Source organism: Plectropomus leopardus, chromosome 15 (genome assembly GCF_008729295.1).
Source record: "Plectropomus leopardus isolate mb chromosome 15, YSFRI_Pleo_2.0, whole genome shotgun sequence".
NCBI lineage: Eukaryota > Metazoa > Chordata > Actinopteri > Perciformes > Serranidae > Plectropomus > Plectropomus leopardus.
In genome coordinates this window covers 10,313,465-10,329,179 of record NC_056477.1, presented here as the reverse complement: position 1 = coordinate 10,329,179, position 15,715 = coordinate 10,313,465, and the positions used below count along the sequence as shown (strand labels likewise).

At 40.4% G+C, this 15,715-nt stretch overlaps 1 protein-coding gene across 1 annotated transcript in view; it reads left to right on the top strand.

Annotated features, from left to right (window-relative positions):
• The window catches only part of LOC121955007 (ankyrin-3-like), a 167,860-nt gene extending 152,498 nt beyond the window's left edge, over window positions 1-15,362 (top strand). Inside the window, exons 41-50 of the mRNA XM_042502782.1 lie at window positions 569-643; window positions 912-1,043; window positions 1,436-1,579; window positions 4,290-5,706; window positions 5,891-6,053; window positions 7,311-7,388; window positions 7,725-7,808; window positions 7,937-8,038; window positions 9,551-9,642; window positions 13,289-15,362. Of these exons, the coding sequence (XP_042358716.1) occupies window positions 569-643; window positions 912-1,043; window positions 1,436-1,579; window positions 4,290-5,706; window positions 5,891-6,053; window positions 7,311-7,388; window positions 7,725-7,808; window positions 7,937-8,038; window positions 9,551-9,622 (2,267 nt within the window). The 3' untranslated portion in view covers window positions 9,623-9,642; window positions 13,289-15,362. The remainder of the gene's footprint in view (window positions 1-568; window positions 644-911; window positions 1,044-1,435; window positions 1,580-4,289; window positions 5,707-5,890; window positions 6,054-7,310; window positions 7,389-7,724; window positions 7,809-7,936; window positions 8,039-9,550; window positions 9,643-13,288) is intronic.
• The last annotated feature ends 353 nt before the right edge of the window (window positions 15,363-15,715 follow it).

The following is a 15,715-nucleotide window of genomic DNA, read 5'->3' as shown; positions in this document are numbered from 1 at the left end:
CTGTCTGTCTGTGCGGGGTGGCTACCAAGTTATTGTAGTAGTTTGTTCTTAGAGATTTTTTTCATGCTATAAATTGTCATTTAAACTAACTAGTGTTGGAAAAGAACACACAAAAGCGTTTCGCATGTTGACATTTTAGATTCTAACATAGACCTTTCCAGCCTAGATTTGTAGAACAATTAGTCTGTTGTTGAGAGTCATGTTATGCTTTGTTTTGTGTGGTTCTCATGACAGTTACTGCCTGCCTAGAGGATACATACCACAAACAGTCACAGAGCACCACTTACTCTATGAACATATTTTAGTTGCCCATAATGTCTCTAATGTGAAATATCCTTTTCTTGCCATCCTGGGAAAATATTTGAACCTTTTTTACTGCTATAATACACCAATACACCAACCATTATTATAAATATTTAAAACACAACCTCAATTAATGTTGTTAATTCTGATGAATAAGTGGCCAGAAAAGGAAAATTATGTACGTACATATTTTTCTCTTACATTAGTATATAGGGGGAGAGAAATGTCAATGGTATTGATGAGTCGTTGTCCTCTATCTGCCCAGGTCCCCAAAGTCCTTGTGAGAGAACAGACTTGCGCATGGCTATCGTTGCAGATCACCTGGGACTCAGTTGGACAGGTAAACAATCTGCATTGCATCTTTTTCTTCTTGTGCCTCTACTCCTTTCTTGAGTCCTACCAGTCTCAAAATGTAATATTTACTGCCACCTTCAGGCTAACAGAGTAACTTACAAATAGTAAGTCTATGCTGTTTTTTAAAATCATTTAAAATATAACAAATGCATGTTTTGTATATTACCCTCTACAGTCTGTGTTTGTACTATGAATAAAATGGCTGTACAATGAAATTTGAAAATTTATCAGTTGCTGTCTGATACGCATTACAGAGTTGGCTCGGGAGATGAACTTCACAGTGGATGAGATCAACCACATCAGACTAGAGAACCCTAACTCTCTGACAGCACAGAGCTTCATGCTACTTAAGAAATGGGTCGCTCGGGAAGGAAAAAATGCCACAAGTAAGACTATTTTTATATCTGACAATCTTTTCTGTCTCCATTTCTCCTGTCTTTGTATCTTGTACTCTCTCTATTCCGTCGCTCTGCTCTTGATTTATGGCTAAAAAGTTCATCACTTTGAGAAGACAGACTTCTAAGTTCACTAAAAAGATGGGGCTTTTTTAACAAATGTCTGCGTAGTCCATCTTAGAGTACCATCTGTCTGCCTTACTGTTTGTCCTCACTTCTTTCCCATCTGTATTTTAATCTCTCTAACAAATACTTACATTTTTTGGAACAGGCTTATTGTGTTTCTTGCCCCCAGTACAAATAACTACTTTTGTTCAATTGTACAAACTTTGTCCCATCATTTTTCAGGTGACTCAATTTTTTTTGTCTTCTTTTCCCCACAGCGGATGCCTTAACTCAAGTGCTGACCAAAGTCAATCGGATGGATATTGTGACTTTACTGGAGGGCCCAATATTTGACTATGGTAACATTTCAGGCACGAGATGTTTTGCCGATGATAACGCTGTTTTCCGGGATCAGGCTGATGGTAAAGTTTAGCTCTGTTTAGCTGACCTCTTACCTCTCCCTGCTACCTTTTTTTTCTGTTGTGCCAGTGCATGGATCACATATGTAAAGTCCTGGTCAAACCTCTAGAGAAGTTTATGTATGTTCAGATTTGGATTTTGTTTGGACAACTGGTTCCTCATGTTCCTCAAATGCATTCCTGATTTCCATGCTTGAGTGTTAACTTGCCATAGCAATTATTATGCTATCGTAGTTTAAACTCCAATCCTTCTTGCTGTTCAATTAATAACAGTTATTATATTCTAGCAATGCTTTTAAAAGCAATTTAACACTTACGCTAATTTGAATTGGCTTCTGTTGAATTAACTACCATTTTTATTTAAATCGGGTCTTGCCTAGGGTGAATACTCACCTAAAAATCACATTAGTGTATCCAGTTGTCAAAATGAGCAATTTCCACCATTAGAATCCCATTCTAAGTGCATGCTACATACTACATACTGCTTTAAATGTTTGTTTGTTTTTTTTCAATAATGTCTGACTTGAGTAGAAATAATATAACCCTATAGAGTCTGCTTTTCTCAGTTGGTTTAGCTTAGTTCTCCTAGTGCTCCTCCAGTTCCTCTGAGCCTTCCTTGGATAGATGAGAGAATCTCTTCCTCTGTGAAACCAGGCTGCCTCCTCCTCCTCCTCCTCTCCCTCCTGCCTCCCATCATCTCCCCACAGCAGAATCTACTGCTGATAACAGCACATAACAGCTCTTAACAAATTAAGAGTCATGTGTTGCCCTCTCCTAATCCATCCCTCACACACCTCCTCCTCCACACATCCTTGAGTCATGTTGTTCATTCATTGTCTTCTTGTGCAAGCATGTTTCACATTTAATATCTTTTATGTTTCCTCTTTTTTTCATCTTGTCTGCATACATCTGGCCATATTCCTTGCCCATAGTTTGCGTGATTATCCCCTTGACTCCCGGAAGCACTCAGGCTGCCTTCATCGTGCAGACACCCATCCCCTTCTTTCCATCAATGACCCCAACACCCCCACCAACTCCCCTTACGCCCACTGCAACACTTCGCTGCCGCCCCCCTTCCCCTCGCCGCTCTCCAAGTTACGAGTCCTCCATTTCGCTCAAAGACTTGGCACCTCCAGCACTATTTAAACCACCAAAATTCAACTTCCTATCCCCTCCTCCCCCATGCCTCATCACTCAGTGCCCCCCCACTGACCCTCGTCAATCCCCAGGCTACCCTTTCTCACCCCACCCAACTTCCCCGATCCCCCTCATCACCTCACCTTTACCCCTCTCACCTCCTGCTAATTCTCTGTCACCCATTCCTATCTCAGCTTCTCCTACCTCTGTCCCGACCTCGCCCAGACGCACAAAGCCGACCCCAAACCCTTCACAAGCTGAACCAAACACCTCCAGATCTACCTCTGATCTGTCCTCGCATACTACTGCCCCCTCTGAAACTACAACCACACCCGCCAACCTCATACCAGTACCTATTTCTAATACCCATAACCCATCTGAACCCATCACCAGGCCTGTTTCTCCCATCCCCTCCTCACCCGCAGGCAGGGCCTCACCTTCTGGCACTGCATCCCCAAGCAAAGAGTCTCTAGCGACCCAGCTGGGCCTCCCCTCTCGCCCTGTTTCCCCTCTTTCCTTGTCCTCTCTCCCTCCTGCCTCCCCCTCTGGGTCCCGTTGTCCTAGCCCCAGCCCCTTGTCTCCTCCTCTCCGCTCCCTGTCTCCGTGTCCTGCTTGCCAGCGTACTTGTCCACCCTCCACCGCCCCAACTCCAACTCGAACCCCAAATGACCCATCCACAATTGAAGTATTTATTTAGCACGCTCAATCCTTTATCTTATCTTCTCACATCTCTCATCTGTCAGCTGTCTCATGTGAGCATGTAACAGAACACCCTGGCAAGTATTAATATCTCACAGTCATCACATCCCCAGCTACATGATTAATATGGCCTTAAATCACTAATGTGTCCCACTTTCAATGTCTTACCTCCATTGAAAATCAAACAATTGATTAACATGACATTGCTTTTATGAAAATATCTATTTGAATATATTTCTTGATATTTTTTAATATGTTATTATTTTTGTTTGTGTTGAACATGGCATTTTCAGACATATACATTAAAATTTAATAGAGATGCACAATATTGGATTTTATGTCAATAATTTACAACTCTTTTGATGCAGATATTGATATATCTGCTTTTTCCCCCACCTAATAGAAGTGATCAAGTCTCCTCTGTAGTGGAATTAACATCATATTATGCATACTCTTATTATGATGGCCCACCAGCAGATGGAGACATGAAATAGTACAATGCTTTTTAGTGTGTGTAATGTTCATTTGTTGTGCAAAATAAGAAAAACGTTGGCCGATTCCGACATTTCATTTTAAAGCCAGTATCAGTCAATATATTATCGTGCATCCCTAAAATATATGTATTTATTAAATTTTATTGCATATGTTTGAAATTGGTACATCATACTGCCATAGCTTCTGACATATCACTATCTCAGCTAGTGGTGTCTGGATACATGCTTCACACTCTGTGCCATCTTCCATGTCATACAGTGTTTGTGTTAGGGTGTGTGTGTGGGTGTGTGTGTGTGTGTATGTGTGTGTGTTTTTCAGTGTGTTATATTCCTTTGCGGCATGCTTTGGCGTGTCTCTACATTTGTCATCCTGTCACCTACAGATTATCAGAGCATTCTAGCGGAGCTGCAGTCCCCAGCCGCACTGCACTCCAACCCCCACTTCCTGGAGCCTGAACTCCCCGTCACCCCCAACCCCTCCCTTGCCCACCACCAGCACCACCATTACCCAGAACCCGACACCCCTTTGCTGGCTGCCTCCCAGCCTCAGCCCCTGCCCTGGAGCCCAGAGATAGAGCCAGGTAGCGGAGAGCCAGACAGCCCCCCTAGGAGCCCCCCGAGACCCTGTGAGCTCGCCCTGTCCGTCCCGGTCTTTGTACTCCCCGATCCTCCAAGGGTCACAAAGCCCCACATCGCTCTGAACGACCAGCTGCTTTTGAGCGAGGAGGAGGACAGGTCGTGTCGAGAAATGGAGCTGAGTCACAAGCCTAAATCGCACTCCATCCCCGCGATGTGTGAGTTAGACGTTGACATGGCTTACTCCACGTCTTCCCCTTCACTCTCATCAGTGTCGTCGATAACCCCTTCATCGCCCGACAGAGCGCAAATGGGAAACGGAGGAGTGCCGATAAGTTCTCCCAGTTGGGCACAAGAGGATGTCAGTTTGAAAGGAGGTGAAAAGGAAGTGACAGAAGAAATAGAGAAGGTTGTTGAGATGGTTACAGCAGAAGGGAATGGATTAGTGGAGAAGTGGGTAGAGCAGGATTTGATTAAAAATGTGGAAAGGAAATGTGATATAATAACGAAAGATAGGACTACGCTGGCAGAGGAAAACAACACAATAGGGGAACAGAACGAGAGGTCTGCAGAGGAGGACAAAGATGTGATGAATGATGGGAATAAGGGGGCAGCCTGTGAGGTGGAGGTGACAGATGTGCAGAATCTGATAGAAATTAGGCACCAAGCGGAAAAAGGTACCGCTATAGAGGAAGAGGCTGTCCCAGAGGGTATTAATGAATCAACTGAGGTTCAGAAAGTTGATGAGGGCAGTGAGAAAAGGGTCTGCCAGGATGACAGAGTGGGTGACACAGATGGACAGCTGCAGTTTAAAGATGAAGAAGAGTTGTGTGGCAGTGAAAAAGATAATTGTGGGACATCAGAAGGAGACCAGGCAGCAGAGGACCAGGCCATTATTCGCCTCTCCCCTCAGGCCTGGGTGGAGGCCCTTGGGGAACGTCAGCCCCATGAGTCTGAGGAAGAGGAGGAAGGAGACAAGGAAATCACAGAAGAGGCATTAGGATCTCTGATCGAGGAGGTGGAGAAGGAAGAAGGCTCAGAGGAGAAGGAGGAGGACGGAGAGATGACCCAGGCCAGTGTTCAGGAGGTTCTTGATCAGGTTGAACTGGCAGAAAAAGAAGTGTGTTCGCTTTCAGGTTGGCACAGTGATTCATCCAGCGTCAATGTGGAACCGCCAACGCCAGGCCGCAGTGTCAGCTCCGACCTGCTCGACAGGCGGGAAAGGTAAAAGTATTCTACAGCTGTAAGCTTCAAACAGAATCCCTCCCAGAATTACAACAATTTTTGCCTACTTGATTTTTAATCTAATACTTACCAATTGACTCTTTTTCAGAAATCTTCTCAAGTGATCTGTTTTTCAAGTATGTTATCCCACTAAAATCCTAATTCTGTTATTCTTACTCAACAGCCAAGAGAACTCTAGTGACTCCATCACTTCCTCATCGAGGGGCGAATCAGGGAGGTCCCGACAGAACGGCAGCAACTCAAAGCACTCACCTCAGGACCGCTCATCGGAATCATCAAACGGGAGGAAGGAAGAGGGAGCACTGGTGTCGGAGAAGAAAGTCCAGGTAATGTTACAAACAGCCATCATATCAGCATAGAATACCATCCTCTTTATTTTGTGTAGCTGCTAAGAGACTATATTTTAGTGTGATTTTGTTATTGCAGGAGACACGCCTAATGCCTTGTTTCCACATAGCTATCTGTACATATTTGAGTGAAACGGAAATCCATTAATTCCTGAGAACCTCCATTATCTCCAATGTATTTGTGAAACTCCTCCATTCAATTTTTTCAATCTGGAATTTGCCTCGAGCACAAAAAAATCTTCTTACATAATATTTCACAAAATTCACCACAATGCATTATTGGTCCTATTTTTGCCTCTGCAAAGCTCCATGCACATATTCCATAAGATTAGATGCCAAGAAAAACAAATACACTTCCCTGCATTTTCTGTGGTGGCGTTTCTATCTAATCGTAGATTTACTTGTGTTGATCACTAGGGGGTGTACTCCATTTACCAGCGTTTCCTGCACACTCACTTATTTGTGGCAGCCAGCCATGATTAAACATCTGCCACCTGGTATTGATTTGATATTATTGGAGTTGGACCGTTCATTAGGAGCGCAAATGAAATTTATATACCTTTTGGTTTTTCAATGTACCGAGAGCACAGAGCGTACTCTGTGCACAGACAGAGCAGCAGAATGTCCGGCACAGTGAAAGTGAATCTTTACTATTAATTGCTCTGGGTCTAAAAGTTTGCTTTCACTCACCTCTGCAGTGGCTGCTCCTCTCATCAATCAATCTGATCCGATCAGCTCTGACCGGATCAACAGATCAGTTATATACCCAACAACTTGATCTGCTACTGAGGAAAAAAAGAAGTCAGGACAAGTATGGCCTGTGCTGCCTTTACAGACCCACAAAAATATCCAAATTTAGGGGACAGAGAATGATTTAAAAAAGGACACATACAGAGATTTAAAAAAAAAAAAAAAAAAGGAGAGTTTGCTGCCATTTTTGAGTTGGTAATTTGATCCATTGAACACTAGAGGTCATACTCCACATATTGTGAGGAAATACAGGCCCAAAACATAACTCTGTGGAAACAAAGTGCAAAACTATGGTGTGAGTTGTGCTAAAGACACGTAAACTTCAATGTTTATTACAGGTTTCTCTTCTTCAGTACAGCCAACCATGGAGTTGACGTACATCAACAAAATGTCTCAACCAACTAATACTCGTGCCTATTTATGTGCTTCTTCCTCGTCCTGGCTCCCTCCGTGTGTGTAATGACCTTATAATACCTTCCTTGACAGCGGGTTAGTGTAGATTCCGGTTCAGAGGAGGAACAGACTGTAACCACCAGAATCTTCAGACGCCGTCTCATTTTAAAGGTACCCCGAAAGCCTGGTGCCGGTGCTGGGCTGAGCTTTGGTTTGGTTTGGTTTAGACGGGTCAGTCTGGTGTGCATTGTAGTGATATTGCTTGGTGTACTGATAGTTGTCTGTGTGTTCATAGATGTTGTGATAGTCATGTTTGTGTACATGACTATTGAATCTGTTACAGTTGGTGCTGTTTACATTAGCTGGTTGATGACTAACGTAGTGCTCAGCCTCTTTCTGACATGGAGGTTCTCTCTTGAGGTGTCTTTTCGGTTTGGTGGTGGTAGAGGATTGTCTCATCAGCCATTGTTGAGCCTTCATTCATGTGCTAACCACAAACACTTACAGGGAGAAGAAGCGAAGAATATCCCAGGCGAGTCTGTGACAGAGGAACACTATATGGACCATGATGGTAACCTCGTCAGTAGAAAAGTAACGTATACCTCCACTACTATTTCCCATTCAGCTGTTAAGTAAAACCACAGGATGAGTTTGTTTTTTTAAAAGCAAACATCATCAGATCTTTTCTTCCTTTTTCAACGTCCCTCCGCCTGGTGCAGGTGATCAGGAAGGTTATTCGGCGAGTGTCTACTCCCACACCAGAGAGTGACAGTTGGCACAGAGACCTTCACAGTCCCACTCTGCAGGAGGACGGGTCAGAGGTTGGCACGAAGATACATTTTAACTGTGTTCCTGGGGTCAAAGTCTAATCTAGATTAGTAGTTAGGAACACGTAATTGGTGAAAGGGTAACAGTTTATGCAGGAATTTGGCTTAAAACTGCACTTCGCTAAAAATACACCAGGTAGAGTGTGCACCCCATATGCCTGAGTCTTTTGTAGCAGCCCGGGTTCGAGTCCGGCCTGCGGCCCTTTGTTGCATGTTGTAATATTACAGATACAGAATAAATATATCATTAGACATTGCCATGCATGTGAACAAAATTATTTTACTAACTTGAAAGATTATTAAGGAGAAATACTAAGAGGGAAATTATTTATTTGTCAAAAAACCAACAATTGCAAGAGTGTTTATTGCCACTGAAAAACTTGGTTCTTACATTCCTCTAACATTGCAATTTAAATACATTTAATAATAATAATAATACATTCACACAAGTAACAACAAAAAAGAATCTAGATATAATGATAAGTAGTGCAAGTTAAGATAAAGGGTAAAATATAACTAATAAAATATGAAGTAAGGGACATAATTCAGAAGTTCCATTAGATTCGTTTAGTGTAGATTAAATAAATTATGTAATTTTCCTTTCTTTTTTTTGAAGCAAAAATGCCTTTCAAACCTGACGGCCCGTTTGGGGGTTTAGAGGGTATTAAACATAAATACAAAATACAACAGTTCCAAGTTGTATTTCAAGTTGCATTTCAAATCCCTTAAGCGACAATGAAAAACACAAGTTCCTCCACAGTGCTTAAAAAAAATATTTGATGTATTTCCTTTTTTGCAACACCCTTTCCCTCTCATAAATAATAAACAGTCCCTAAGAGAGCACATTTTATTGATACCACATGTGGTTTTGAGGCACTGAAGACCTCAGTTTCCTATGTCACTGCTGTGTGAGTGCAGCTTTAAGTCAAAGAAAGGAGTGGTAAGATTTTATCATGTTTTCCTCCAGTGGTTCAGGTGAATTTCTGATTAACACTGGTTTAACTGGTTTGGGAAAACTGTCCTCATTATATGTCCTCTGGGCAAAAATACAGAAAAACAATATAAATGCAGCCATTTGAAGTGCATTATTGCATGTTGGGTTCTGACACTGTGGTGTCTATTGTGTTTGCATAACAAAGGGGATGCTGACTGTGCTCCTGACTGTGTGGTTTTAAAGCGTTTAACCGATTAGTCAACAATATGACTAATGAGTGCTGTGACTCTGCTGTGAAAATACAATCTTCCTCTTTTGTTTTTAACTCTTTCCATAATAATACAGCCTCTCTTCTTCCAGGTGTCTTGTTGCTGTGTTGTTTGGGTTCTTATAATATTCCCTAACAATTAAGCTTCTACTAAAAGCTTCACATTGCTGTCCCTACAGTGTGTGGAAATTTGCTTCCTCCTTTTCTTCATTTTCTGTTTCAGGTTTGTGTCGGATTGTTTTCGTCTTGAAGGTAAAAGATACAAAGTCTCATCTGTATATCTGTATGTGTTTGTGTTTTCTAGCAAGGAGACGGGTCAAGGAATAGCAGGAGAAAGGAAGACAGAAGATCAGGGGATAAAAAGCTCCATTCATAGGGACAGTTGTGCTCTAACAGGTAGAGTATAGTCTGTTACTGTAGCACAATTAGCATAGTATGTGTGTTGTATCTTTGCATTATTGTCCTCTTCATCGCTTTATCTTGCATTCTTTCCCATAAGATTGCATTCATACTCCACTGCTCCAATTTCGGACAATTTCCAGATTTCATATTCTCTTCTTTAATAGATTCATGTCTATTATACTCAGGGTCTGGCTCTATTTAGTTGTACTCTATTCAAACTCTACTTACTGCACTGTCGTGCTCTTACTCGCTCTCCTTAAAATGAATGATTCACCATTTTGGCAAATATGCTCATTGGCCCTCTTTTACTTAAATATCTCCAAAGTTCAAAAGTCTGCCTGCCAGCACGGCTAATTAACAAGCTGTTTTTTGTACACAAACAGTAATGTAAAAACAACATTTCATGGTTTTAGGGGGAGTTAACATGCAGTAACAGCTTCTTGATGAACAACAGACGTGTGCAGTCACTTCCCGGAGACTGTTAGGCAACCACTGGGATATGCTACTAGACAGAAGTGCTGGGCAACTTGGCAAACTGTTTGCCAGGAAATTGTTACAGTGATAGCTTAAAAAGGATCCCCTACCTATACAGAGTGGATCACATTTCTAAGTTGTATTTATACAATGAAAAAATTACATATATGCTGAGATCGCAGAAGGATTTTTTATTCAGTATTGGACACCATTGATGTTGATAACAGGGTAAGAACTGGACTGCTGGTGATGCCCTGATATAGTCTAATGTGTCTTCTTTTAAATGAGACAAGATTACTGTTACTGTTTATATTGGACTTAATATGTATGTCTGTATAGGGTGGACTCCTATGTTACTCATTTTATTGTTATTTTACTTGTGTTATTTACATTATTGATTTATTTATTTTTTAACTCATTTTCATACATTTTCATATTTAATTGTTCACATCTATAAGACATTTTAACCCCTTGTAAAAGAAACTGTCAACCTAGGTTGTAGTTTTTTTTGTAAAAGGCAATGTTAGAAGTGACCAAAAAAGAGTGCCACAGGGATGACTTTTTTTTTTTTTTTTTTTGAAGGCCAACGCAGAAGTTAGCATCGCCCTGGTTCCTTCATCAAAAAGTTTATGATATTTACACATTTTGTTCAGCAAGATAATCTTGAGAAAAGAACACCACTTGTATGGTTTCTGTAGTCTAAATGCAGTCTGCAGAATAAAAAAACTTAATGTTAGGCTATAAATGAACTACTCTACAGTCACACTTTACACTGCCACCAAGCTGTATTTGGTGTGATGACATTCTGTTGTCTTATTTAGCCAATTTATAGGAAGACACAACAAATCTTTTAAGTTCAGCAGTGAAGTTTTTAGTGATATATTTTTTGACGTAGAACAAATCATCAAAGTCTGTGTTAACCACAGACCTTACTTCAGGTATCCAATCAAAAAAACCTGCAAAAATCCCATTTCCTTTGAGACAAGGAAACTGGGAGTGCTGAAATGCGAACTCATTTCTAGGTTTTAGGACTCATTCCTTCACCACGCTATGAAAAAAGTTTAGGAAAAAAAAATGTTACAGCCTAAGACTACACCTTAAATTGTGAAAAGTAATTTGAGTTTGTGACTCTATTAAAACAATCACAATATGTGTTACCCAGTGCACATACATGAGAGTAGTATTGATCTTCTCATCTAACTCTTGGCAAAAAAATAAAATAAAATAAAAAACAAACAAATAATATTGTTTTCGATTAACTACTCCTGTAATGTACCCCTCCCCAGATAGTTGCTCTGTCTCACTTGTCTCACAGACTCAGTGCAAAAGGCTGACTTGTGTCTGAGCGCGGTTATCCCCTGGCAACATTTCTGCCCTCCCTGCTCACAGAGTGTGTTTGCGAATAGAGAACAGGGCTGATGGGCGACACACCTCAGCATTATATTGCCTCACTGATACCCTCCATGCCTGTTTTTGTCCACTAAATCCCAGCTCACAACAGCATTGTAGCATCCAAAAAGAATTTGTTATCCCTCTGGCCAGACTGTTAATCCCTACTGCTGCTCACCCTTGTGTTGTGTTTGCAGTGAATCACTCCATCTGTACAAAACTGACTTAGAAATAATATGGCACTACTGCGGAGCCTGAAAAAGAGTTTCTATGGCAACAAAGGTCACCATAACAACCCACGGACCATCATGTCTTGTTAACACATTGTCATTTTGTGATACAAAGGATTGGAAGATCGTGACAGTTTTTTTTAACCTCTAAAAAGTGTTTTCACACATAAAACAATGATGGTTACACCCTCTGAATTGAAGTGAATTAATATAGATTTCCCTCAAGAATAATATATCTCTGCAGATATTAGCAAATGCATGGCATCCAGCAATATTCTTGTCAAGACAAATCCTGTAATCAAAAAACTTAAAGGGAGAATCAACCCAAAATCAAAAATATATGTTTGTCCTCTTACCTGTAGCGCTGTTTATTAATCTGAACTTTGTTGATGGGAGTTGCCGGGTGAATGGGTGTAGAGATGTCTGGCTTCTCTCCAGCATAATGGAAGTAGATGGCACTTTGCTTTAGTTGCTCAAAGCGCCTAAAAAGTACATTTAAAAAACTCAACAACTTTGTGGGTGTATCTGCATCGTTGGGCCCATGGAACAAGCGCACTCCAGACTTTTCAAGCCGAGCAGCTAACTTCCAGTTTAGCTCAACTTGGTTATGGATGGAAGTGATTTAATAGTGCAGCTCCTCTAGACATTCGAAATGTTATCGGACTAAATGAATCAAATCCCAGTATTGGAGCAGGTCATTCCACAAGGGTTGTGACGCTCCAAAAAATTAATCCACTGATTTACCAGCGACTCTTTCACAATGTTAGTCAATGGGGAAAAAAGTCTTTTTGGGTCACATGGCATCACATGATGGAAGTTGTAATTCACAGAGTTTTCATGGTCATGCAATACCTGGAAAAAGTCATGGAATTTTGTTCTGTGAAATGATGTAAGTGTTACAGTAAACATCCGTGGATAACCTTCCACATAATGTCACATAAGGGCAAATTTATTTTCTGCTGTTGACATAACATCTTTCTAACGTGTAAATGTGAAGTTACCTCTATATTCTCTCTGCCAGCTAGCTGAAATTATATTTCAGAAGAGTTTGAGTCTAAAATGTTTGGAAAATGCCCCAAAAATATTACTATAGGTCCTTGAAAAGTCATGAAAAAGTGTTTAAGTTTTGTCTCTGACAATGTGCGGGAACCCAGAACCCAGAATTGTAGTGTTTTGTTGCCGCAAAAATTAGCTTCAAAGCCTGATGGTGCTAAGTGAGTTAGCAATAGAGACACGCTTCCTTCTGCGCAGTGATTCAGTTGTCTGGTGTAGTTCGGTAGAGAGAAAATAGTTCCTGTTGTTGAGTTTTTCAAATATATTTTTCTAGACTTTGACCACCACAAGCAGAGTGCCATCTAGTTCCATTATTATTTTGTAGAGAAGGCAGACAACTCTATGCCCAAACACTCGGCAACTCACACTAAAACAAACTAGATTGATGAATAGCACTACAGGTAAGCGGAAAAATATGTATTTTTTAATTATGGGGGAACTGTTACTTTAATCTTAGATGTTCTTCAATGTGATGCACTGTTCATGTCTTACAGATGTGCAGGAACCAAGTGAGAGGATTCCTGGGAAGAAGTGTTCAGAGGGCTAGAGAGCTCCAGTGTGAGGACTTCAGGGTCCAGTCTGCAACTATCTGCTTCAAACAAACGGTTTTCACGGGAGAGGAATCGACCCTTCTGACTTAACGCATGAGCATGAAAAACTCACTTCCTGTCAAAGAAAGGACCGGGAGGTTCTCACTTTCTGACTGTGGTGGACCATGGTGGACAATGAATTCTGCTTCCTGTTTTGTGTGAAACAATACGTGCCATCGGTCCACTGGTGTTGTGAGAGCTTTTTTTTTCTTTTTTTTGAGGAGCGTCGTTTGTTGTGAAAACGATAAAAAAGACTCCGTCACTGACAAAACCACACAGGTGCAACTGTGACCAAAGATGGCACAAGAGCTCAATCCACATGATGGGTGGAAAGAATGAAGTAGACACAATAACACAAAACAAATCTAATGGAACACTTCTGATCCAACTTCAACACTCGCCTTATAGTTTTTTCTTGAACCCATTGTCGTCAGGATGTAAATTGTTTGGGGATTTTTTTTCTTCCTTTTTAAAACTTAAACTAACACAAAAGCTTTTTTTCTGTATATAAATTTACAATGTGTAAAATTCTTAAAAAAGGGTAAGCTACTGGTCGAGAGCGCACTGAGGAGAGTAACCTTTTCAAGTGCTTTCAAACTTTATTGAAACGGTTCCACTTTTAAAGATTTGAGTGTAACTTCACAGGTTCTTGTATAATTAATTATTAGAGCAGGTATAATGTTTGTACATGAAAAACAAAAAAAAACACTGGTTTGATTTTAACAGAGGAATTTCCAGAAAATCAAATTTCAGTAATTCCCAAAGTGGGAATGGATCTAATCCTACAAAAAGCAGCCTTTCAGAGTACTCATATTTTCATGCATGCTGTTCACATTATTTTAAGTACAATTTTTACAAGTTTGCAAACAGTGTATTCAAATGACAAATAAAACCCTTTATCTGTGTACACATATATCCCTAACATTTGTCACCAATTTTATATTTTAAATCGACAAAGGATACCATTAAATCATTTATCATGTCGGGGTGAGGATGAAAAAATATAGCTTCTTGAGGGTGTGATGTCTTGTCTGTCTATGTAAAACCGGAGGGCAGCTTCTGCTATGAGAACGAAATAATCTGAATGTAAATGCTAGTAGGCTGGCTCGCTGTAAAATTATAACTGTATTGTGCGTATTGGCTATAAGGTGTAGGAGTCTCTGTACACTGTTAGACTGTTTGTAATCATTTTAGCAGTGTGTCAATTTGGTTTTCTAACGGCTGCTGTGGTATTAAGGAAAACTGGGGCATTTCATTTTGGATTTTTTGGTGAAGTATTTCCTTAATTTAAAATCCTACTCACATTAAGGACACATAAAGACATTATTTGATTGTAGCTCTAAATAGCATATTGTATGACAAAAACACTGGATGGTCAAAAACGATTATTTAAGCATTAAATAAATTGTGTTTAACTCTGAAACTGTGTGATCTTTTTAGGCTTGAGAGTCTGTATATGCAGTGTCAAATAGAATTGTTTTCACTAGCTCATTGGCAAAAAAATTTACTTTACATTACATTAGGAATTATCTTTGTATTGGTTTTCATTAGATGCCCATGTAGTTCAAGTGTGGTGTTCTACTGGTGCGATGGCTCAGTATGCTGATGTCTATGCTGTGGACATGAGAACTATGTAACTTTTTTTTGGGTGGGGAGGGGTTAAAGGAAGTCAGGTAGGGTGCTGTACCACATCCCCTTATACTACTGTGTCAATCAGGGGGTAGAGGATCCTTTGATATGGTTGAACTATCAATTTTGTCAATTTTGTTTGATATGTGTTTTCACCTGAGCAGATTTTTTGATGTACAATTCTTACTAACAGAGTGAAGCCATTGAAATGTAACTATTCTAGCACTTTGGTTATTCAAGGTCTTTTAGAGGCTATAGCAGCAATGATGCCACCACAAATGTTTCAGACGTCTTTAAAAAAAATCAACCTAAAAATAAAAAAAAAAATAAAAATGCATTGATTTCGCAATACGATTGTTTCTGTCCTTGTCTTTGTCTCCTTGAACATTTTTTGTTATGTAAGTAATGTGCTTCTTATCCAAAAAAGTGTCCTTGAGCAGAAATCTCTAGGGCTGCTTGTTTGTGTGCATGGACGGCCTTTGGGGGCCAGACAACAAGAGCTCCCTGTGAGGATATTGCTGATTTCTGTTGAATAAGTAATTAACTGCATTATAGCTCAAGGACACTTTGATATGCGGACAGGAGGAGTTGGGGATTAAACCACCTACTCTGATTAATGGACAACCCGCTCTACCTCCTGAGCCACAGCCGCCCTCATATGCAGGATTTGTTAACATTTTATAGCCCACTTTAAATTGATAT